Source organism: Oncorhynchus kisutch, linkage group LG25, assembly GCF_002021735.2.
Source record: "Oncorhynchus kisutch isolate 150728-3 linkage group LG25, Okis_V2, whole genome shotgun sequence".
In the NCBI taxonomy this organism is placed as follows: Eukaryota; Metazoa; Chordata; class Actinopteri; order Salmoniformes; family Salmonidae; genus Oncorhynchus; species Oncorhynchus kisutch.
This window is the reverse complement of record NC_034198.2, coordinates 8,134,887-8,160,661: the sequence shown is the minus strand read 5'-3', so window position 1 is coordinate 8,160,661 and position 25,775 is coordinate 8,134,887. Positions and strand designations below refer to the sequence as shown.

The following is a 25,775-nucleotide window of genomic DNA, read 5'->3' as shown; positions in this document are numbered from 1 at the left end:
GTTCCCCCTCTTTCCAAATCCCCAGTCCACACACATGTTGCTTAGTAACAAGTCCAAACAACTAATGTCAAAAATTGCTGTTTGCAAAGCTGGAGTAATCCCCACAGGGCTAGAGGGCCCTTAGAAAGGTTTGTGCTGGCAGATTGCGCTGCAGTGTTGGAAAAATGAACTTTTCAGTGCATGAAATGGGTGCTCTCCATACAAACTCATAGCACCACTGTTGTGAGCCATAGTAGTGGTGCATGGGTTCACCCACACCCACCCGTAATTGCTAATAGCTCATTTGCAACCGCCCAACTATATGTGATAAAGTGAAAATCTGAGGCCGGCACCTGACCCTAACCCGCAAATATAGCAATGCGCTGTAGGCTAAAGTCAGAGTTGGCTGAAGAGTTTTTTGGCAGGGGGTTTATTGTCTGGTAGGACTACAGGAACTATATTCAATAGTCAGGTTCAATGCTATCTGAGAGTCCAATTTGTTTGCAATGTACTACAATTTAAACTGATGTATAAGATTTGAACAGTTTATAAACTCCATAAAGTTGTCTGAGAACTATAGGATGTTTATTGGTTGACCATGCCATTTACAAAGGTATTATATGATTTGTCATAACCTCTCAGGTTACATTTCTAAATAATATTGGACTATTCTGTGACAGTATTTGAATATGTCAGTGATTGTTCTTTGATTGTTTGTGTGATGGGTCAGTGGGTTGATGTTGATGTCACTATTCTGAAAAATATATATATAAATGGTTTATTTAATCAGTTGAGACAAAAGAACATACCTAAATCAACAGATGGATTTACCTATCATTAGCACATTCCCAATCCAACCCACCCAATCTAGAGTTAGCTAGGCTTGTAGCCTTAAGTCTTTAAGTAGGGCCAATAGACCTACTGCTATTTCTAATTTCTTGACACCTGTTCTCCCACTCATCAGATACCTTAATACCATTATTTTCTGCCTCTCCAGAAGTTCCTGTTACACCGGTTGATGGTCGTTGCCAGCCTCCCCCAGCAACTCAATGACAGGAGAGACCTGGGAGGTCAGCCAAACGCTACTGTAGAACACATTTAAGAGCTATTAGGACAAAGAGGGTGTGCATCCCAGGGCAGATTAGAAGGCATCACTCTTTCACTGATATAAATCTTCTCTGTACATTGATGCAGGTTTCTCTTCCTCCTCCTAAGCACGGTTTTGTTTATAGCTGATATGTCAAATCAAAATCAATGTTCAAAATTCTTTATAATGTGTTTATGAGTCTCTGAGGTTGAGACATACTTCCTCTACAACTTCCTCTTGTTAGAAAAATCCTTCAACAGTTACTCCAATTTTGAATGATCCTTATTGGGGTTACTCTAACAAGTTCCTTGTTATGGGCCACTTTATGGCTGTCACACCTAGGTCTGCAAATGAGAAGAAAGGACATTATGGTGTAGGCCTTTTGTCTCCCACAGATTGAAGACACTCAAAACAAAAAAACGGAATATAATGCATGCAATAAAGCTTATTCACTCTGTTATCGTAGAACCAGGGTTACGCAATTAACCTTACGTTCTTTCTCCTCTGGTTGTGCAGTAGACTACAAGGAGCTGAACCAGTGCTTGCAGAGGTATTACCAAGGTGACACTATCACAAGCCTGCTTTTGCTGTACCCAACATGCTTCATATCATTGAGGTAGCCAAGATTAGCCAGTAACACCTTTTAATGAAACCCATAGCAATAATTATATGCAAATCTGTCAATTACTTGAATACAAGTAAAACCTCTATGGCCCATCTTGCCATTGATTAGGATAATGATATGGGATTTTCAATCATTACCATTCTTTTTGTTTCTCTTCTAGTCTTCCAGCGAGATTCGTGTGTCTCTGCTGCAGGATCTGAGAAACATGCAGGAACGGCCACACTGGCATAGTATCTTACTTCATGCAAATTTGAATCAATATATCATAGTTATATCTGTTCTGGCACTAAATTCAGAGGGTCAAGCATGTGCATTCTGTTGACAGACCAACCAAAGTCATTATAGCTTGACTAAAACTTGGCCATAAACATTGTTTGACATGCTGTCTTGATGTTGTCATGGTCCCTGTCATCGTCATGCAGCATCCTGATCGAGGCGCCCAGGGTCCTGGTGATGTCACATTACATTCCCAACAGGATGTTTCAGCAGTAGAGCTGCAAGGTGCTGAACGTGCAGCCCAGGGTTGGAGGGGCTCTGAGTAGGGACAGGCTGATGACGAGGAGGAGGACACAGAAACACTGGTCAGCACTGGGAAAGCACCTCCTCAAAGCAACCAACGTGAGTCATCAATTGCAACATTGCCCCTGGTGGTCAAACTATAGAGACAGACTTATCCAATCACGTCTTGGGTTCATTGTGGGGAAGATCTAATGATAGATCAGCCACATGCTAATTTTGAAAGAAATTAGGCCTACTATAGATTTAAATTTGGAATCCCTTATCACTGACTGACCATTTGTTTTGGTGTCTCCATCATCTCTCTATGGGTACAGGGTTTAAAGATGCCCCCTGGGCTTTGCGTTGGATGAGATACCAGAGATGATAGTTCCTCCGGACGTCCTGGTCCAGCACCTGTCCAGTGGAGAACTTCTAAGCCCCAAGCTCTTAGAAAAAAGGGTTCCAAAAGGGTTCTCTGGCTGTCCCCATAGGATAACCCTTTTTGGTTCCAGGTAGAACCGTTTTGGGTTCCATGTAGAACCATTTGTGGAAAGGCTTCTAAATGGAACCCAAAAGGGTTCTACCTGGAACCAAAACATATTCAAAGGGTTCTCCAATGGGTCAGCAGAAGAACCCTTTTAGGGTTCTAGATAGCACCTTTTTTTCTAAGAGTGTACCTGCGGGCCTAACACACCCTTCGCCACATCCTCATGGACTCTGGTGAGCAGGACTTTACACACTCATCAACAGGGCTGGTTAACTCCATTTGAATTCAGTGAATTTAATAAGTTATATGAAGTTCCAGTACATTAATTAATTGAACAAATTGCCAATGAAAGTCAATGGCTCTCAGATTGTTACATGGGTCACATTACCTGACAACTTTGATACCTAAACATTACCACATGCTGTATGTTCTGTGATTGTTCAAAGGGCACGTGTTTGGAAGCGGTTTAGTGTTTGGCCCAAAGGTCAAAGGTATGGGTCTGTCAGCATGTCACATCAAACCAATGCACAAGTCTAACATTGCATGCATCATCTCACTTTTGACCTGAATGACTTTGAATGGATTCTCTCTGAATGAAGGATATTTTGATTCCAGCACAATATATTGCTGTGTACCACAGAGATTCTGAGGTTATGCTGTGCATATAATTTGGGATTCACAGCGTACCTGTGAATACCTGTTGTTATTGTCTGAGTTCTATTATTATTATTAGACATGGTCAAATACCTCAAGCATAGATTGGTTGAACCATGTTAAGTTTGGCATTGATATCTTAAATTATAAGGAAAGTGTTAACAATTCCCTTTTTTGACTATGTAATGCTAATGCAACCTCTTAAGGATCGGACCCTTTTTTTCAATTTCCGCCTAAAATTACATACCCAAGTCTAATTAAAATAATCATGAAAAATCTTCTCCTCATGAAAGTCAGATTCACTCCAAATTTGGACTTTGGACTCATCACAATAGTCACTAAAGAATGTGAGAAAATAACATATGCTAATATGCTAAAATATGGTAAAAATACTTCAAAAATCTTCCCATGAAGTGCCAAATTACACAAAATGTGGAATGCGGGCACATGGTACATGTCTTAACTAAGTTTGAGAAAAGGGATTGGTCAAAGGATGTCGGAGTTATTGACAAATAAGAAATCAGATTTTATGTGTCCATTTAAACCACTGTTTATCCACTCCACAGTCGCCTATCAACTTGAAACGTGTCCTTGCTATCATGGACGTCCATAAGATGAACCACACTTAATGTGGTATTTATATTTCAAAATGCAAGGAAACTATTAACAACTAATGATTTGCATTTGCATAATGCTCAAAATCATCTGCAATCATCTTCTCCTCAGATTTTTTTTATCCTCAGATTTCAGATTTGTTATTTAGACTCAATCAGTCTTTAATGGTCTTGAGAAAAAATTGTTGCTGCATTTAAATATGGCCACACAGTACCTATAGATTGCTTTTTTATCCAACTGATCTTGTGTCCTTTCTGAGAACCCTGTTCATTGCTGCTCCCAGCTATATTTATTTACTCATCTTATTCCTTGTCTTTGTCTTGTGTTCTTGTCCTTGACAAAGACCTCTGCATGTAGACTTGTATATAAGGGTTGATTTTGTGGACACTGTCTGTTAGGATGATTCATTCACGTTTTATATTATTTCCACAGAGCGTACTTGGCCTCCACCTGTGCACCTTAGATGTGAATTCTGACTTCTGATGTCATACAAATGGACATTTTCATGTGTTTCCTACTCAATATGTTTTCAGGGTTCATGCCTGGTTATTTGTATGTGTTATTGAGAACTGCCATTAATCTGGACTGTGTGGAACATTAAACTCAAAATAATTTTCCTTGCTCCTAAAACTATAGCTTTAAAATACACAGAGACTGCGGGATTGGTTTTGTTGTATATTGCAAATATTTAATAAATATTTTACTCAATGTGAACTGGCATTGGATGCATTTTCTTTCCTGTTAACATACTGCCACACACACCATACTCACAAGGCATGATTAAATACACACCATACCCAAATCATACAAAAAAATGTTTTTAATAGTTTTAACATTCTGACGAGGATTGTTTCCAATCTTACAGTACCTGTCCACAGCAAGTGTTCTGCTCTGACTGGGAGAGGGTATGTCTTATTTCAGTGTCCCCAATGTCACCGCAGTTGACATGTACATTAGGGCCTTTTTATATCTAAAAACAATGTCTCTGGATCATCAAACCTTCCCTTTTATTTTGTCCCCCTTGTATAAATGTATTATTTGAACATAACTATGCAAACACATTCATGAAGATGTACTTGCTTACCAAACAATAGCTGCATGCACCACTGTGTCACCATTTGCAAATGTTTATACAGGCAAACCAGGTGTGTTATATCTCACACTTTTTCAGGCTTGCCTGATTGGCCAAGAAAAAAGGTGTATCTTTGTTTTGCCTAATATAAATCAGGAGGATTTGTTCATCTGATGGATAATTGGATTGATTTATGCCGATATAAAGGTTATCCTCAGAGAATAACATTCCATGTTTACAGACAAAAATAAATACAAGTCATCCATTCAGTGTCATTCTGTCTTGACTCATTAGGCAAAAAAGCTAAAAGTTAGATGCTATATTGTCTCCAAGTTGCATAAAGTAATTCAGTTTGGCAATTATTAAGTCATGCTTAGATGTACAGTAGCCTCCATCATATTTATTTGACTCTGCTGAGGTGAATAGTTGATTGACAGGATGGAAGTAGGAGCAAAATGCAATACAAGAACTGTGGACTGATAAACTGATCATAGGGCAAAACGGAATAATTCTACCTGCATTGCAAGGCTCTTTTTTCTTTTCACATATAAAAATAAATATGACAAGCACAGGTAAATAGGACCAAAGATAAGACAAATTTCACAAGCATGATGAAAAATCATGCTGCTGATTTTCACACATAGAACAATGTCTAGTCATAATCCCCAAGCCTGTTCACATCACGGCCAAACACCTGTCCACCCTGTTAAAACTACATCCACAACACAGGGAATTCCCCCTTAAAGCAACCTGAGGCAAACAGTTCAAATAGTCACTAGTACATTCCTCCTATTCATTGAAAAAACATGTTTTTATCTTACAGTAACTCAAAAGGCATGTTTAAAAAAACTGTAACAGTGGAAATATTCTGTGGAATCTCTCTCACCAACTACTGCCCTTGATAGACAGGATTTCCGATGTTAATAAAGTTGTGTTTTCAATCAATATGTACAAACCATTACTCATGAACAGAACAGCCACAGAACAGCACATTATCACCACCGACAAACGTCCAGATAGACACAGAACTGGCCATTCAGTTCAGCACAATCCAAATTGTAAGAACAGCTTTCAATAATGTAAATACAATTTTGTCTATATTATATCTTTTTTGAATTCCTCAAAATAATATGGCATGATTAGCATTTGTTGCATCACTACAGGCAGAATTAAGACAAAAGCAAAAAACCATCAGTATAAACAGTAAAAAACATGGGACCCTCTTAATTTTTGAGGTTTCTCTGTTCATAAATACTGTAATTGCACTTTGTTTTATCGTTTAGAAATTCAAACTTTTTGTTCTGGAACTGTCTAGTAAGCATTGGGTGAAATGTATTACTTTCAGAGGATAATATTAGTATTCTCCACTGGGGAATATACTCTGTACTGTAAGGTTGGAATAACTAGGAAACTATGTTGACTCAACTGGTTTTTGCCTCGAGGGATGGTGGTCCTCGTTTTACTTACCAATTGACAATCATGAAAACATCCCTTATAATAGCTCTACTGGTCAGGCTTATGGACTAGTGGAGACTTGCTGCACACTGTGATGCAGCACTTTCCCTTTAGACATACTGTATCATTAAGCTCTAGGCTGCTGACTCGGCACTTTTAATCTAACATTCCTCTAAAATAGATTTAACCTTGAAACTATGTCACTGCTATTACAATTACTGTACTGTATAAAGCTTGTGAGTATTTGATCCCCTGCTGATTTTGTACGTTAGCCCACTGACAAAGAAATTATCCATCTATAATTTTTAATGGTAGGTTTATTTGAACAGTGAGAGACAGAATAACAACAAAAAAATCCAGAAAGACGCATGTCAAAAATGTTATAAATTGATTTGCATTTTAATGAGGGAAATAAGTATTTGACCCCTCTGCAAAACATGACTTAGTACTTGGTGGCAAAACCCTTGTTGGCAATCACAGAGGTCAGACATTTCTTGTAGTTGGCCACCAGGTTTGCACACATCTCAGTGTATGTGCTTCTTCTTGAGCCACTCCTTTGTTGCCTTGGCCATGTGTTTTGGGTCATTGTCATCATGCTGGAATACCCATCCACGACCCATTTTCAATGCCCTGGCTGAGGGAAGGAGGTCCTCACCCAAGATTTGGCAGCATTCCTCCTCCTCCAAACACGGCAAGTTGAGTTGATGTCAAAGAGCTCCATTTTGGTCTCATCTGACAACACTTTCACCCAGTTGTCCTCTGAATCATTCAGATGTTCATTGGCATACATCAGAAGGGCATGTATATGTGCTTTCTTGAGCAGGGGGATTCCTTGCAGGCGCTGCAGGATTTCAGTCCTTCACGGTATAGTGTGTTACCAATTGTTTTCTTGGTGACTATGGTCCCAGCTGCCTTGAGATCATTGACAAGATCCTCCATTGACAAGATGTAGTTCTGGGCTGATTCCTCACCATTCTCATGATCATTGCAACTCCACGAGGTGAGATCTTGCATGGAGCCCCAGGCAGAGGTAGATTGACAGTTTTGTGTTTCTTCCATTTGCAAATAATCGCACCAACTGTTGTCACCTTCTCACCAAGCTGCTTGGTGATATTCTTGTAGCCCATTCCAGCCTTGTGTAGGTCTACAATCTTGTCCCTGACATCCTTGGAGAGCTCTTTGGTCTTGGCCATGGTGGAGAGTTTGGAATTTGATTGATTGTTTCTGTGGACAGGTGTCTTTTATACAGGTAACAAACTGAGATTAGGAGCACTCCCTTTAAGAGTGTGCTCCTAATCTCATCTCGTTACCTGTATAAAAGACACCTGGTAGCCAGAAATCTTTCTGATTGAGAGGGGGTCAAATACTTATTTCCCTCATTAAAATGCAAATCAATTTATAACATTTTTGACATGCGTTTTTCTGTTTTTTTGTTGTTGTTATTCTATCTCTCACTGTTCAAATAAACCTGGACATGTACTGGCTTAAGCAGGGGGACACGTCTGGCACTGCAGGATTTGAGTCCCTGGCGGCGTAGTGTGTTACTGATGGTAGGCTTTGTTACTTTGGTCCCAGCTCTCTGCAGGTCATTCACTAGGTCCCCCGGTGTGGTTCTGGGATTTTTGCTCACCGTCCTTGTGATCATTTTGACCCCACGGGGTGAGATCTTGCGTGGAGCCCCAGATCGAGGGAGATTATCAGTGGTCTTGTATGTCTTCCATTTCCTAATAATTGCTCCCACAGTTGATTTCTTCAAAACAAACTGCTTTCCTATTGCAGAGTCAGTCTTCCCAGCCTGGTGCAGGTCTACGATTTTGTTTCTGGTGTCCTTTGACAGCTCTTTGGTCTTGGGCATAGTGGAGTTTGGAGTGTGACTGTTTGAGGTTGTGGACAGGTGTCTTTTATACTGATAACAAGTTCAAACAGGTGCCATTAATACAGGTAACGAGTGGAGGACAGAGGAGCCTCTTAAAAAGAAGTTACAGGTCTGTGAGAGCCAGAAATCTTGCTTGTTTGTAGGTGACCAAATACTTATTTTCCACCATAGTTTGCAAATAAATTCATAAAAAATCCTACAATGTGATTTTCTGGATTTCTTTTTCTCATTTTGTACAGGCCTCTCTCATCTTTGTATGTGGGAGAACTTGCACAATTGGTGGCTGACTAAATACTTTTTTGCCCCACTGTATACACATACTTTAAATCAATATTTATATTTTTCATATCTTCATATATACAGTTGAAGTCAGAAGTTTACATAGACTTAGGTTGGAGTCATTAAAACTCATTTTTCAACCACTCCACAAATGTCTTGTTAACAAACTATAGTTTTGGCAAGTCGGTTAGGTCATCTACTTTGTGTATGACACAATTGTTTACAGACAGAATTTCACTTATAATACACTGTATCACAATTCCAGTGGGTCAGAACTTTACATACACTAAGTTGACTGTACCTTTAAACAGCTTGGAAAATTCAAGAAAATTAAGTCATGACTATAGAAGCTTCTGATAGGCTAATTGACCTCCACAAGTCTGATTCATCCTCGGGAGCAATTTCCAAACGCCTGAAGATACCACGTTCATCTGTACAAACAATAGTACGCAAGTATAAACACCATGGGACCACGCAGCCGTCATACCGCTCAGGAAGGAGACGTGTTTTGTCTCCTAGAGATTAATTTATTTTGGTGCGAAAAGTACAAATCAATCCCATAACAACAGCAAAGGACCTTGTGACGATGCTGGAGGAAACAGGTACAAAAGTATCTATATCCACAGTAAAACTAGTTCTATATTGACATAACCTGAAAGGTTGCTCAGCAAGGAAGAAGCCACTCCTCCAAAACCGCCATAAAAAAGCCAGACTACGGTTTGCAAGTGCATATGGGAACAAAGAAAGATCATGCTTTTTGGAGAAATGTCCCCTGGTCTGATGAAGCAAAAATAGAACTGTTTGGCCTAATGACCACCGTTATGTTTGGAGGAAAAAGGGGGAGGCTTGCAAGCCGAAGAACACCATCCCAACCATGAAGCATGGGGTGGCAGCATCATGTTGTGGGGGTGCTTTGCTGCAGGAGGGACTGGTGCACTTCACAAAATAGATGGCATCATGAGGTAGAAAATGATGTGGATATATTGAAGCAACATCTCTAGACATCAGTCAGGAAGTTAAAGCTTGGTCGCAAATGGGTCTTCCAAATGGACAATGACCCCAAGCATACTTCCAAAGTTGCGGCAAAATGGCTTAAGGACAACAAAGTCAAGCTATTGGAGTGGCCATCACAAAGCCCTGACCTCAAGCCTATATACAGTACAATTTGTGGGCAGAACTGAAAAAGTGTGTGCGAGCAAGGAGGCCTACAAACCTGACTCAGTTACACCAGCTCTGTCAGGAGGAATGGGCCAAAATTCACCCAAACTATTGTGGGAAGCTTGTGGAAGGCTACCTGAAACGTTTGACCCAAGTTAAACAATTTAAAGGCAACGCTACCAAATACTAATTGAGTGTATGTAAACTTCTGACCCACTGGGAATGGGATGAAAGAAATAAAAGCTGAAATAAATCATTCTCTACTATTATTCTGACATTTCACATTCTTAAAATAAAGTGGTGATCCTAACTGACCTAAGACAGGGAATTTTCACTACGATTAAATGTCAGGAATTGTGAAAAACTGAGTTTAAATGTATTTGGCTAAGGTGTATGTAAACTTCCGACTTCAACTGTATACATGTGTGTATATAAAAAGGCGAGAGGATGAAATATATACAGTACCAGTCAATAGTTTGGGCACACCTACTCCTACTACCTACTTTGGAATCATGTAGTAACCAATAAAGTGTTAAAGAAATCAAAATACATTTTAGATTTTACATTCTTTCCAAGAGTGTGCAAAGCTGTCATCAAGGCAAAGGGAGGATACTTTGATTTGTTTAACACTTTTTTGGTTATTACATGATTCCATATGTGCTATTTCATAGTTTTGAGGTCTTCACTATTATTCTACAATGTAGAAAATAGTCAAAATAAAGAAAAGCCCTTGAATGAGTAGATTTGTCCAAACGTTTACATGGTACTGTCTATATTTCATCCTCTCGCTTTTTTATATACACACATACACAGAGCCTTCAGTATTTACAATAGTGTTGTGATGGATAAAATATATAGCACTTGAACATAAGTGCATGAAAGAGCAGCGTTTGTTGTGGCTTCCAAACACTAATCAGTGTTATGGATGGAACGTTTCTAAGGAGACCATAGGTTTGTGTTGGTCATGGGCGGGCCCCTCACCTTTGAACCTCATCACTGGATCATCAGTTTGGAACATTGCTATTATGTGTTGTGGATGTCAATCATACTCCTCTGCACCGTAATCATCGGTATAAATACTTTCAGCACAAAGTATCACATTCCTCATCATCAAATCCTTTATATGATGGATTCCTCTTACTAAATATGGGGGTATAGGGGACTGAAACAGCAACTGCCGTATATTTTCAATGAGAGCCTATTCTTATTCCCTGTGTAATAGAATATAAACACACATTCTAGCACCAGAAGAAATGTATCTATATTCCGGATAACACCCACACATACAGGACCACACTCATATACACACTTGCTCTAACAAAAAAGCTTTCAATATTGGCTTTCAAACAGCTGAGCAGGCTCCCCAGTGACAGGCTCTTGCCAGATAAGGCTCTCAGGGCGCTCGTTAAAGAAGCTGAGGCTGAGTGCAGAGAGGAGGTATGGTCCCACCCTGCACATTCCACTCATACTCACTTTTCAGCATTCCATTCCTTTTATATAGAATTATTCTGTTTGTTATGTTTCTATGTCCCATTCCCTCTACAGCCTCTCCTATGATAATGTACAATTAAGTACATGCTATACTATAGAATATCTGTATACCGTATTTATAATTCTATATCTGTATACCTATGGTTGTATTCTTATATTATATGACACATATAATATCTCTTGTATCACTGTTAATATAATATACTCTGAAATGTACAGTATAAACAGTCATTTTAAATAGTAAATACTATATTACCCAGATTTAACTTCCCGTCTAACAGCAAATGTAATCTTAATCTCCCTTCGAAGAGTGTGATTGGAGATTCAATCTCAAACTGGTCTTGCAGTACCATATATATTTTCTATGGCAGAACTCGCCACTTAATGATGCAGCACATTTCCAAACACATCACACAATTCACAAACACACATTCAGCCAGGAAGGAACAAGGGGTTGCCAGTGATCTCAAAGTACGAGGAATGGTTTAGGATGGCATCAAAAGGATGACAGGGAGAGGAAATCAGAAATCTACTGTCCCTTTCCTTTACTACTACACTCACAAGAGTAGAATCCATTCCACCGAGCAAATTGTTTTCATGTCTTGTATGTGAAGTTAGAGGCAATATTGCAAATGACTCAAATAAGCCAAAAGGAAAGAAAAATAAACACTATTGTTGAAAAAGATTTTTTTTTTTAAATTGAATGCACCACAGACAGAATCAAAGGAATCCAGTCAACATAAAAACAAAGCATTGTGTCCGATTCGGTGTATCAAAAGTTCCTCCCCCCACAGTCTCAAAGAGAAACTCTCTGGATGTGGATATACTGGATGTATTTTCTGTATTCATATATATTTCAGGTTATAAGATTAACTTTGTTTTACAGGGCTGAACCCGGTGTTTGGTCTCTATGGGTGGAGGTGAGGTCTGGAGTGAGTCCCATTGGGTCAAAGGTCAGAGAACGGGTCCTGGGAACAGGCTGGAATAGTAGGGCTGGGGGTGGAAACTCGTGATGTCATAGTATCGTGCTCTCAGACTCTTCCTCTGACTCTGTCTTGGGGGTAGGCTGGACCACCGCCACTGAGTTCCTGTAGGGGACCATCTTAGGCTCGTCGAAGATGCCATCCAGTTCCACGTTGATGATGGGGATATCCAGGTTGCAGAAAGAGTCTGAGTGGTCAAAGATCAACATGAGAAGAGGAAAGAAAATAAGAGATAGAGAAAATAAGGGTTGCTTAGAATAAGTCTGTTCCCAGACATGATTAAGTCAATGCTGAATGATGCATTACACACAGCAGGGAGGTGCTCGGGGTAGGTTTGTAATACTGCAAATTTCATGTGAAGAAAGAACACTTGTTCGAGGTGTGGATAACAACAACTCCCCAACAGTGTCCAGTGCAGTCACCACAAACATTAATACTGTATCTTTGATCTCACAGTCATGTGAGAATGATGACATCCATTGTGTAACACTTGAAATGGACAACAACCAGTGAGTGGACAACAGGAAGTGTGTGTGTGGGGGGGGGGGTGACTTTGCAGAGTGTAAGCAAGGGGACAGCGGTGGGATGTGGCATGGTTTCGGGGAAAGAACAGTAAAGAAAGCTTCTTGGGATAGTAAAATGACATCGATCTTCTGTGTGAAGTGGAGTCAGTGGACGGTCTTTCAGACATATCCACAAGCCATGCATCGCGCCAGTCTCAGCCACCATGCAAAGGGCAACGAAATTGGTTAGTGGTGGACTGGACAATTCAGAGATATATAGATATATACATATGAGACGTCATGTATACAGGTATATACAGAGAGCTGGAGCCATGCAGCTCCACAGTGAGCCAGGATGGCGGACGGTTTGTTGGTTGGAGGGGCGGGAGGGTGAGTACAGTACTGGAATTCCTGCTTACCCTAAAAGGCCCTTTCACATTTAGCCCATATTGAACCATTCGCCTCATACCGCTGTAGGCAGACGATAATAGTAGACAAAATAATGAAAAATATGGAAGAACAAGAGATATTGATTAGAATCTTTGAACCTGTTCCCTGCAGTTTTACACAAAAAGTATCAGTCATTTAAAAAATGACAGAAAAGAGTTCACATTAAAACCACAGAGATCCTATTAAATTAATTATATGATTAAAATGCTGTCAGGCACACTGGAGAATGAGACACCCCACCTTTACCAGAGATGAGAGTGTATAAGCGGGCTCCTAGTGTGTAGAAACTGCATTGAAGCATTTACCTGTGGACATGCTCTCCCCAGGAGACAATCCATCCAGCAGGACATCACTGTGCTCCAGGGGTTGGGGGCTGGAGCCAGGGGTGCTGGGGGGCTGCGGTGGGGGCAGGCTGGGCCTCTGCCTGGGAGGCTTGGGAGTGGGCCTGGCCTTGGTGAGGGTGCCGGCTAGCGAGGGAGGGGAGGAGAGGGTGGCGGTCTGGGCCTGTCCAGGAGAGCCGATGGTGGCGTAGCCCTGAGGGTAGCCAAAGCCATACGGGGAAGGGGTACTAGGAGGGGTGGGGGACAGGCTGACTGGAGAGGGTTGACCTGTGGACTGATCAGACATTCCCCCAGACTGAGAGTAGTGCTTAGGTGGGATGGGGGCCAGCTTTTTAGCTGTGGAGTGACCAGACAGAATGCCAAGTGTGAGAGAAAAGCAACACAGATTGTAATTGAGAGGTGACAAGCCAAAACAAAACACTCTGGCTGCTTTTGTACATGGCACAGTCTCTCTCAACATGCATACGCACGCACGCCCGCACGCACACACAGACACACACACAACCTTCTTCCATCAGTACCTCTTCTCAGGGTGTGAGGGCTATGTTCAGAAGAGGACTGTGATGGCCCACCAGAGGGTGCTGTTCCCTGGAATCCCTTCTGTCCAATCACTGGAGAGAGCTCCTTGTTCATCAGAGTACTGGGGAGGCGAAAAGGATATATGAACAACAATATGTCATTTTTTCATAGCATCTTCTTCAGGTAGTGTGTGTGTGTGTGTGTGTGTGTGTGTGTGTGTGTGTGTGTGTGTGTGTGTGTGTGTGTGTGTGTGTGTGTGTGTGTGTGTGAGACTGTGTGTGTGTGTGAGACTGTGTGTGTGTGTGAGACTGTGTGTGTGTGTGAGACTGTGTGTGTGTGTGTTCACTGCCTGTCAGTAAGCAGTGAACGCCATGTAGCTAACAATTGCCAATCAGGATGAATATATTGACCTTATTCCTGTCATGACATCCATAGGAATGAAAATCCCTGTAGTTCAACGTCAAATAATCTGAGTGACCACTTTCACTACTGCAAGTATACGCACTACCAGCTATATTGCAGTGGAGCATAAACCCCAAAAAATCCAAGCCCAAGCCTGTAGGCTTAATAGATTTTTGTTGCCTTTTATGGCACTATGCAGCCAGAATGCCAATGGGTACAGAGCTTGAAGGAAAAAACCTAACCAGTTTATAATAGGATGGGAGTGACAGCTCTCCCAGCCCCAAATTCCCCCTCCTATTGACAGCACATGAGGATGGGTGATCGGGGGGACTGGAGGGATTTGGAGTTGGGGTGGAGCTATCCAATGAGGCATTCCTTATGGCTGTTGATGTAAAGCCAATGATTGGTTAGGAATCATGCCCAGCCCATCCATATTTTTCACTTAGTCACTCTAAATCCAATTCCTATTCAAAAACCAAACTAGCCAACTACCATCCAAGGCCAACTGGGCCCACTAAAATGACTCATTAACACCCACTATATTCTGCTATCGCTGAGAGCTTTGAATATTGTTTGTTGCTTGGCAACATCTTCCTATAAAATAAGGTACTAAAACGCTCCAATAGAACAGAATGAGAAAATTAACAAAATGTATAAAACAGGATGTTGGCATATTGGAGGCAGCTCCCTCTTTCTCACTCTCCCGTTTGTCTCCCAATATCCCTCTCTCATCTTGTCATTATGAGCCACTCAGGCCTGTGTGTGTTACGAAGACTGAGTTTGTGTCCAGGTTCTAGGAGTGGCCGGACGATGTGGCATAGTATTTACCCAGTCAGCTTGGCTCCTCTCTCTCGGCTACAGGCACAGGCGGCCCACGGTAGAGGTGTGGACAGGGGAATGTTAGGGGTCTGGGGAACGAGGGACGGGTCGTGTCGGGTTAGCACGAGGGGGGTTTTGATGTAGAGGGGGGAGACGTTAGTTTCTGACGGTGGGGACGCATGCAGAGCTTCGGCCAGGGAATTCTGTTTGGGCAGGTGCAGGGTGCTGGGCTTGGGGTTAGAGTTAATATCAAGCTGCTGTGGGGAGGGAGAGGGAGAGGGGCACGAGGAGGGGGGCAGTGGGTGAGGGCTGTAGTTAGACCAGCGTGGGGGAGGTGGGGGAGACGGCCCGGGGGGCACGGACTCGGGACCGGGGGCGACAGGGCGCGCGCACTGCGGTGCTCGGGGGTAGAAATGGTGAGGAGGTGGGTAGCAATAGGAAGAAGAGGAAGAAGAAGGGTAAGGGGGAGGGGGCCTCTCCTCCTCCGGAGAGGGGTAGGCATAACAGGAGTCCGACCAAGTGGATGACGCATCATCGGAGCTGCAATGATAAAAATGTAAATGGTTTCACAGGGAATTGAATTGTTCTGAGTCAGGAAGAGGCCAATATTGGCACGTTCTTGTTGTGGAACGAAAAGCATTGTATAAAAAATTATACTGTATGTGAGGAAGTCCAGTGGGCCATTCTGGCATTTTCGTGAACACTCAATAACCAGTGCAGTTAAGTGTGAAGGAGAAAAAGTGTGGGTTTTTGTATCAGGGAAGGAATTAGTCAACCAACGTTGAACAGAGACGTATTAGGAAATAGAAAAATTGAAAAGAAAAAAGAGCAAAGGAAAAACATTAATACAGGCCATGCCATTCAGCACGAATCCTAAAACTGCTTGACAAATGCAAGAATAATTCCCCCATCTTACATGAGCATACCCCATTCATAGACGCTAACTGCCTTAGCGCCTATTGACGATCGTATCTTCTGAACAGGAATTATTACTATTATATATATTTTTTTATTATTATATATACTTTTACCCCTTTTTCTCCCCAATTTCGTGTAATCCAATTGTCCCATCGCTGCAACTCCCCTACGGACTCAGGAGAGGTGTAGATCGAGAGCAATAAATCCTCCGAAACACCACCCTGCCAAGCCGCACTGCTACTTGAAACACTGCTCGCTTAACCCAGAAGCCAACCGTACCAATGTGTCGAAGGAAGCACCATCCAGCTGGCGAACGAAGTCAGCTTGCAGGCGCCCGGCCCGCCACAAGGAGTCGCTAGAGCACGATGGGACAAGGAAATCTCGGCCGGCCAAACCCTCCCCTAACCCGGACGACGCTGGGCCTATTGTGCACCGCCTCATGGGTCTCCCAGTCTCGGCCAGGTGTGACACAGCCTGGGATTGAACTAGGGTCTGTAGTGACGCCTCAAGCACCAGTGCCTTAGACCTCTGCGCCATTCGGGAGGCCGTGACCAGGGAATTTTTGTTACACCTTTATAGGGTTAGAGTTCCCACACGGCCATATTTCCATGTTTACGGAAAACAGACGAAAGACAGAGGGGTGTGCTAATAAGCTATCTGCATCTCCGAACACTTGTGTGTAAACGGAAGACTGAAGCCACAAACGTGTTGTCACTGAAAAATACTGTCGGCTGCAACTGTGTTAAAACCAGTTAAAACAGTAAGTATGTATTTTGCATTTGTGAAATTATTTTGATGTGACATGAAAGTAGAGGGATTTATGTTTCTAAGACTGTTTGTAAGACTGATTGAAAATCGATTCAAGTTTAGATGGAGTATTTGGCTGTTTTGGCTTCCAGAGACAAATCGTCTTCAAGCAGAACGTGTAATTGCCCTTGGACTATAAGGAGTACTGTTAGGCTCCTTTAGTCCATGATCAGTGTTAATGAAACCTGTTCTGATAGATAGAAAGGAAAAACATGTAAGCTGGCAAGCTACCTCTGTGATGAGGAGAGCCTTTTCTTTGCTCACATTGTTACAATGGATCAAAAACAAAGTGCTATCTGAAAAACTAAAAAACGAATACTTTATGTCCTTCTACCAAAAAACAACCCTCTGGTACAACGTGTATATGAAACTAAACAAGCACAAAAGTTTCTTCAAAGGGCTCTAGAAAATCAAACACAAGGACAATCAACCACAATGAAAACAACATCACACAAGGTCAAACCAAATTTGAGATGAAACTGGGCGTTGGTTCACAGAAAGGTGAAGACGATGCATGGGAAAGAGAATTAGAAGACGTAAACAGAAAAAGTAGACAGCGCCGTGTCGATGTCAGTTTCAGGACGCGAGGATTGGGGTAAATTGGAGAGGGGGGGAACAACAGCCTTACCTGGCACGGTCGCTGCCAGCGGGAGGAGGTGTTGGTGAGGGGGACGCAGAGAGCTCCCCCTGCTCAGGTATGAGAGCGTCTGAGGGAGGGAGGGGGGGTTGCATACTCGGGGGCGTGGAGGAGGTTTTACGCACTGACGACGAGCCCCTGCGCGACACCCAAGAAGTGTCCATCACCCTGACCCCCATGCTGCAGTGGGACAGAGACACAGTCAATCAAATACAGTGGTCAGAGGTCAGCCAAGCCCAGGGAGCCTCATCCTGTAGTACTCACAATCGTCAGGACACTCCTTACCGAACAATATGCATAGAAACACTAGGGAAAGGAGACATTTGTAATAATGTGTCACAGTGTGGGTGTATGTATGGTTGGTCACTGTGTGACAAACAACTGTTGGCACCTGTTATTGCCATTAGTACTTGTCAAAGCAAATCAGACGAGTACATCTAATGCCAGCAATTGCAAAGATGCATTTTAAGTAAATAGACTGCACAGTGTGATAACATTGTACACACAGGAACTTGACAACAGATAGTTGGCAGCACTGTCTGTCAACAGCACTCTGTAGGGAACGCTGAACTATAGGATTACAAGTGTGTCATTTGGACTATAGAATAATCATGACTGGAATACTGACAGACACATGACGACAGAGAGAGGCTTTCTTTCCACAGGCAGTTCAGACAAGAGTAAACAGAGAGAAGAACAGAGTAAGTACAGTACCTTTGAATTTTCCTAACGCTGCTTGGTAGGACAAAAACATCACAATAAAAGGTAAGGATCATGAGAACCTCTGTTAATTGATTCAAAGCATCACGACATGTAGTGTATATCAAAGCAACTGGGGGAGCAGTCGGGTCAGGGTTCGGATCCCAAGATGGAGGATCACCAGGTCGAGCCTTCAGGCTTGGATTGCAGGAGGTTACGCGGGATGGAAGTCATGCTGAGAGTAATGAGGTGAGGGATTTGAGGGGTGAAGATATTCCTTCCCAAATGAGGTCTAAGCATGTCCTACCAGTGAGCCAGTTAACCAATTAGGGCAACGTTTCCCCACCGACATAATAAATACCCCCAAATAACACCAACATACAGGAAGTTACTTGCAGCAGTGGTCAATGTGCTTGTTTAATATTCAGATATTTTTGGAATCAATGACAATCTCACACACCAAGCAAAGAAACAGTCAAGGACATGGCATGACATCTCCCATAGTGCTTTAGAGAAAGGCCCAGAATGAATAAAACCATAACAGAGGTATGGATTTGAATTTGGACATCAAATCTGGGAATGCTACTTCCTCATTGGTCTCAGTTTGTACTAGGGGGCCGAATGCTCCTTGTCCTGATCTTCCTGCTCTATCTGGAGGGGCGTGTGTTTCTAATGAGAGCAGCGCTCTATTGATTGGTCCCAACACAGTCCACAGCCAAGTTTAATTAGCTGGGTTTACGTGGCCCATGAGCTGAGGGGCTCAGACGTCTGCTGAACAGGGAGGTCATTTGAAAAGAGAGAGAGAAAACATGATTGACTTGAAACAAATCCTCCGTACAGCACAAGACTGCTTACTGCACCACCATAGACCAACATGTTTCTCTGAGCTCCCTGTTCTGTCTGTCTGTCTTAGTGCATTTCTATCTGTCGCTCTCACCCAAGATGAAGAATAATTTAGTGACATTCTCTCCACCCCTCTCACACCCAGACTGAACTCTTTACTAAGCTCTCCTTTTCACTGGGTGTACAGAGTTATATTATTATAGAAACAAAAACTATTGACATGGAAAGGTGGCATGATGCTATATCTAAAGGAATATAGCTTTCACAAAACACTCAAACCTCTCACTAGTCGATCAATCCATCAGCTTTCATCGGCTCATCCATACCTCAAAAGGCCCATTGTCCCCATTAACATGTCAACACAACTATCCTTAATTCTGAACTCAATAACCAATACCACTAGTAATCCTTGTTGTCCAATGGTTTATGTTCCAATTAAGAATGTTCAGCAAGAACATTAAGGGAAGACAGGTGGTTAGGTAGTTGACTTCAGAAAGAGGGATTTAAGAGAGATGGAAAAGATAGGGCAAGAGAGGTACAACACGAGTCGGATCTTCTTACCCATCCTTCTTATAGAACTCTAGCATCATATTGTCAGTGGCCACACTGAGCGGACGTCGGCTCTGGTCATTGTGCTTGCGATCGGAATGGTCCATATCCGGAGAGGGCATGGAGCTGTAGTTGGCGTTGTGGTTGGTGTGGACCGGGCTGCCATAGTTTCCTGTGACATTAAACTCAATCTCTGAGAGAGAGGAAAGCGATAGGTGAGGCGATTACTTTTGTGACAATAAACATGTATCCCGTTATAAGAACTGATTTTTAAAATTGTGAATAGGTCTCCTACGGCCCCCTACGGCCCCCTGTCATACTGTATATGTACGAGCAGGTGCCGGTTTCCATTTACCCACATACAGAGGGTGATACAGGGACATTATATTCTAATGGATGAGATAGGCGGTCGTGGCTTACAGAGGCTGAACAGACACTGTGTCCTCTCTCACCTCCAGGGAAGAACCAGTCAGCGTGCTGGATGATGGGCTCAATGATGCCTACAATCTGCAGGGACACAGTGGTCATCATCTCAGTAATGTTCCTGGATGGATAGAGAGGAAGAGATATGGAGGAGTTAGTTTAATTTGATGAAGAGCGATTGCCAGACAGTGAATTCAATGCAATTGTTCAGTACTGGCAATTATTAACTTGAACCTTGGAGATATGAGTATTATTTAATTTGGACTGTTTTATCTCTTTAAGTCACTATCAATGGCCAGGATATTATTTTAAAAAAAGGTACTTGATGTATAGTCTCTATGGTATGACTAAATAGTGTGTTAAAGATAGGTGAAGTCCTACCCTTCCTGCGTTGTCCACAGCAGGTTGGGACCCAAGACTATTGCAATATTCCCAGGAGTCATTTTATTGTCATCCTGGTAGTCATCTAACTTGGCGAGGAATTTGATTAAATACCTGAAAAAGAAACAATTAAACTAACAATACGTTTGTTTTTTTCGATCATGATCATTCATGTACTGTATACTGCATTGGCTGACAAATCTCTGAATCCTACAGATTGTTGTTTTCTGGCTCATCTAAGATGAACCGATTGTTTAGACAGAACCCCAGGCAGCTCATTTCAATTGGGCTATGACAAGGACAGGTTTGACAGGTGTTCGCAAAAGAAGACAACCTAAAAATAAGCCCATTAAGTGAGATTCAACGATGACACTGACAAGCACCGGAGTCTGTCAGCCTTTGGATTTCTGTTTCACCCGTACACCCTCTACTCCCACTCCTTTTGATCATACGTCAAGCTCCTGCAACCAATATTCCATGATGCTATCCTTGATCAAGCAGCCAACACAGAAAAACACAGAAAGCACACCCAGTTCTGGCTGCTTAAAGGCTATGATGAACTCTTCACCAGTTCAGTGCAACTGCTGATGTGAAATGAGTAGCGAAGGATAGAAACAGTGAAAGGTGATTGAAACGGAAATAATTTAATGGTCAGGCAAGTGCCAAGAAAGACCAGCGAGTGAAATGGGTGCGGGGCAGAGAAAAAGCGAAACACAGATAGGGCGACTCACTTGAAGTTGTTGCCATTGGCCAGGGGTAGCTTCTCGCAGGCTGTGAGGAGGGCTTGGAGTCTCTTGTCCTGGTCTTGAATGCTGCCAGACAAACCATAAAATAACAGCTTAGTGTGAAAGAGAAACCCCACATCCAATGATCTCATACTTTTCAAGTAAATAAAGAATCAGCAGCATAGAGTAGGAATCAAACACAATGAATAAACATCAACTAATGGCGGCACCATTACAAACTGATACGGACTTAGAAGCTTGGATCCATTCATCATAAAGTTCAAAGGTCATCAGTGGCTCAGGGAGTTCCCGTAGGTAGGATTTCAAAGCACCTGTTGGGATGAGACAATAGGAGGGTGAGTGAAAGTTAGATGGATAAACAGAGAGGATGAGGGTGGTGTGCGTTTTGAAAATGAGAGGGAGAGCTTGGAGTAAGAAGTTGTAAAATGGGCCTAAAGACGTCAGGCCTAAAGACGTCAGTGCCAAAGGATGAAACACGTCATAAAACACACAGACACAGAAAGATGGAGAAGGGGGGGGTGTAGGTCTCTAATGCAACTATTTCTCCTGGGGGTGTATTTTATGTGAAGAATGGACGAGGACTTCAGGATGTCCCTTGCATTCTGACGATACAGAGGAAACCACAACAGCTGTGCCACCATACTGTAGAGTGTACAGTTGAAGTCAGAAGACTACATACACCTTAGCCAAATACATTTAAACTCAGTTTTTCACAATTCCTGACATTTAATCATAGTAAAAATGTTGTGTCAGTTCAGTGGTGGCCAGTTCAGTGGTGTCAGTTGTGGTGTCAGTTCAGTGGTGGTCAGTTAGATCACCACTTTATTTTAAGAATGTGAAATGTCAGAATAATAGTAGAGAGAATGATTTATTTCAGCTTTTATTTCTTTCATCACATTCCCAGTGGGTCAGAAGTTTACATACACTCAATTAGTATTTGGTAGCATTGCCTTTAAATTGTTTAACTTGGGTCAAACATTTCAGGTAGCCTTCCACAAGCTTCCCACAATAAATTGGGTGAATTTTGGCCCATTCCTCCTGACAGAGCTGGTGTAACTGAGTCAGGTTTGTAGGCCTCCTTGCTCGCACACGCATTTTCAGTTCTGTCCACAAATTGTATATAGGCTTGAGGTCAGGGTTTTGTGATGGCCACTCCAATACCTTGACTTTGTTGTCCTTAAGCCATTTTGCCACAACTTTGGAAGTACGCTTGGGATCATTGTCCAAATTGGAAGACCCATTTGCGACCAGGCTTTAACTTCCTGACTGATGTCTTGAGATGTTGCTTCAATATAGCCACATAATTTTTCATCCTCAAGATGCCATCTATTTTGTGAAGTGCACCAGTCCCTCCTGCAGAAAAGCATCCCCATGCTTTACAGTTAGGATGGTGTTCTACGGCTTGCAAGCCTCCCCCTTTTTCCTCCAAACATAACGATGGTCATTATGGCCAAACAGTTCTATTTTTGTTTCATCAGACCAGAAGGCATTTCTCCAAAAAGTATGATCTTTGTCCCCATATGCAGTTGCAAACCGTAGTCTGGCTTTTTTATGGTGGTTTTGGAGCAGTGGCTTCTTCCTTGCTGAGCGCCCTTTCAGGTTATGTCGATATAGGACTCGTTTTACTCCAGCATCGTCACAAGGTCTTTTGCTATTGTTCTGGGATTGATTTGCACTTTTCGCACCAAAGTATGTTCATCTCTAGGAGACAGAAGAGTCTCCTTCCTGAGCGGTATGAGGGCTGCGTGATCCCATGGTGTTTATACTTGCGCACTATTGTTTGTACAGATCAACGTGGTACCTTCAGGCGTTTGGAAATTGCTCCCAAGGATGAACCAGACTTGTGGCGGTCTATCATTTTTTTTCTGAGGTCTTGGCTGATTTATTTTGATTTTCCCATGATGTCAAGAAGCAAAGAGGCACTGAGTGTGAAGGTAGGCCTTGAAATACATCCACAGGTACACCTCCAAATAGCTCAAATGATGTCAATTAGCCTATCAGAAGCTTCTATTTTCCAAGCTGTTTAAAGGCACAGTCAACTTAGTGTATGTAAACTTCTGACCCACTGGAATTGTGATACAGTGAATTATAAGTGAAATAATCTGTCTGTAAACAATTGTTGGAAAAATTACTTGTGTCATGCACAAAGTAGATGTCCTAACCAACTTGCCAAAACTATAGTTTGTTAACAAGAAATTTGTGGAGTGGTTGAAAAATGGGTTTTAATGACTAAGTGTATGTAAACTTCCGACTTCAACTGTATGTGTAGGCATGGCAGTGTATGTGTCTATCTGCACTCGATAAACACATTAAATGCAAAGCAGTTTGAATCCCTCCAGGGAGCATCTTTACTATTGCTGACCCTGTAAAACAATAGATGTCACTGCACCTATGTGACAATAAAACGTTTAAAAAATGTTTTTCACTTTGTTAGAAAGCGCTATGCTGTTGACTTGATTCTGATATGTTTAAACTGGGTGAAGTGGGACATGAATAAGCCTTGGTACTACTCTCCCCTCAGGAGAGGGTTGCAAATGGGCTTTCCTTTTGGTGCTGGTTCTGTGTATCAAACTGGTTGACATGGAATCAATAGAAATGAACATGGAAAAGGATTCAGAGAGGTTTCTTTTCAAGGCTAACTCAGGGTCTGTGTATTCACAGGTACTCACACAGCCAGGATCATAAGAAGGCTGTGTATAAGACAAGACCTAAGTTGAAGTTCTTAGGTTGACAGGGAGCCCTTGATAACCCGAACGGACTAGGGGCAGGATTCGGAACGATCTCCGTGAAAATGTCAGGGGCCATGATAATACAGTGCAAGAGTGAAATGAAGTGAGGTATTTGGGGGTGTTGGGTTGCCAACTCACCTGCGATGGCGTGAGGGTCTGCAGAGTACTCCTGCACGTCCATCACCCCACAGTCTAGAGACGCCTTGAGCTTCTTCAGTTTGGAGGCAGAGGGCGCTACTCTGAACAGGCCCTGGAATGGGACAGGGACACAGGAGATTAGGCTAATCAGTATGTTGTCACTTGGTAATGGGAAGACATACTGATAGTGTGGAATACACACTGACCTCTTCCTGCATGCCACACTCCAGCAGCATGGTGACACAGGCTTCGACGGGGAAGGCAATGTCCCGCCCGCTGAGGGCAAGGTGCTCCTCTAAGGGTTTCCCATAGCACGGCTTCTCCACCCAGGTCTCTGTCAACCCCAACACACACAGCACCAAGGTTACACAGCAGGTTAATCGGATTATTATTAAGGTTGCCTCATACATACATACAGTGCCTTGCGAAAGTATTCGGCCCCCTTGAACTTTGCGACCTTTTGCCACATTTCAGGCTTCAAACATAAAGATATAAAACTGTATTTTTTTGTTGAAGAATCAACAACAAGTGGGACACAATCATGAAGTGGAACAACATTTATTGGATATTTCAAACTTTTTTAACAAATCAAAAACGGAAAAATTGGGCGTGCAAAATTATTCAGCCCCTTTACTTTCAGTGCAGCAAACTCTCTCCAGAAGTTCAGTGAGGATCTCTGAATGATCCAATGTTGACCTAAATGACTAATGATGATAAATACAATCCACCTGTGTGTAATCAAGTCTCCGTATAAATGCACCTGCACTGTGATAGTCTCAGAGGTCCGTTAAAAGCGCAGAGAGCATCATGAAGAACAAGAAACACACCAGGCAGGTCCGAGATACTGTTGTGAAGAAGTTTAAAAGCCGGATTTGGATACAAAAATATTTCCCAAGCTTTAAACATCCCAAGGAGCACTGTGCAAGCGATAATAATGAAATGGAAGGAGTATCAGACCACTGCAAATCTACCAAGACCTGGCCGTCCCTCTAAACTTTCAGCTCATACAAGGAGAAGACTGATCAGAGATGCAGCCAAGAGGCCCATGATCACTCTGGATGAACTGCAGAGATCTACAGCTGAGGTGGGAGACTCTGTCCATAGGACAACAATCAGTCGTATATTGCACAAATCTGGCCTTTATGGAAGAGTGGCAAGAAGAAAGCCATTTCTTAAAGATATCCATAAAAAGTGTCGTTTAAAGTTTGCTACAAGCCACCTGGGAGACACACCAAACATGTGGAAGAAGGTGCTCTGGTCAGATGAAACCAAAATTGAACTTTTTGGCAACAATGCAAAACGTTATGTTTGGCGTAAAAGCAACACAGCTCATCACCCTGAACACACCATCCCCACTGTCAAACATGGTTTGGCGTAAAAGCAACACAGCTCATCACCCTGAACACACCATCCCCACTGTCAAACATGGTGGTGGCAGCATCATGGTTTGGGCCTGCTTTTCTTCAGCAGGGACAGGGAAGATGGTTAAAATTGATGGGAAGATGGATGGAGCCAAATACAGGACCATTCTGGAAGAAAACCTGATGGAGTCTGCAAAAGACCTGAGACTGGGACGGAGATTTGTCTTCCAACAAGACAATGATCCAAAACA

General features: G+C 42.5%; 1 protein-coding gene across 8 annotated transcripts in view; it reads right to left on the bottom strand.

Annotated features, from left to right (window-relative positions):
• Positions 1-10,442: 10,442 nt before the first annotated feature.
• The window catches only part of LOC109869949 (rho GTPase-activating protein 44-like), a 113,182-nt gene continuing 97,849 nt past the window's right edge, over positions 10,443-25,775 (bottom strand). Inside the window, exons 10-23 of one of the 8 annotated variants that reach the window (XM_031805112.1) lie at positions 24,370-24,497; positions 24,164-24,275; positions 21,526-21,607; positions 21,282-21,362; positions 20,551-20,664; positions 20,199-20,290; positions 19,759-19,939; positions 18,370-18,390; positions 17,647-17,835; positions 15,303-15,833; positions 14,075-14,193; positions 13,518-13,889; positions 13,182-13,233; positions 12,338-12,446 (exon numbers count right to left, since the gene is read on the bottom strand). In XM_031805112.1, the coding sequence (XP_031660972.1) occupies positions 13,226-13,233; positions 13,518-13,889; positions 14,075-14,193; positions 15,303-15,833; positions 17,647-17,835; positions 18,370-18,390; positions 19,759-19,939; positions 20,199-20,290; positions 20,551-20,664; positions 21,282-21,362; positions 21,526-21,607; positions 24,164-24,275; positions 24,370-24,497 (2,030 nt within the window). In that variant the 3' untranslated portion in view covers positions 12,338-12,446; positions 13,182-13,225. Of the gene's footprint in view, positions 12,447-13,181; positions 13,234-13,517; positions 13,890-14,074; positions 14,194-15,302; positions 15,834-17,646; positions 17,836-18,369; positions 18,391-19,758; positions 19,940-20,198; positions 20,291-20,550; positions 20,665-21,281; positions 21,363-21,525; positions 21,608-24,163; positions 24,276-24,369; positions 24,498-25,775 lie in introns of all 8 variants that reach the window. The other 7 variants (XM_031805109.1, XM_031805110.1, XM_031805113.1 and 4 more) reach the window with 7 other exon arrangements.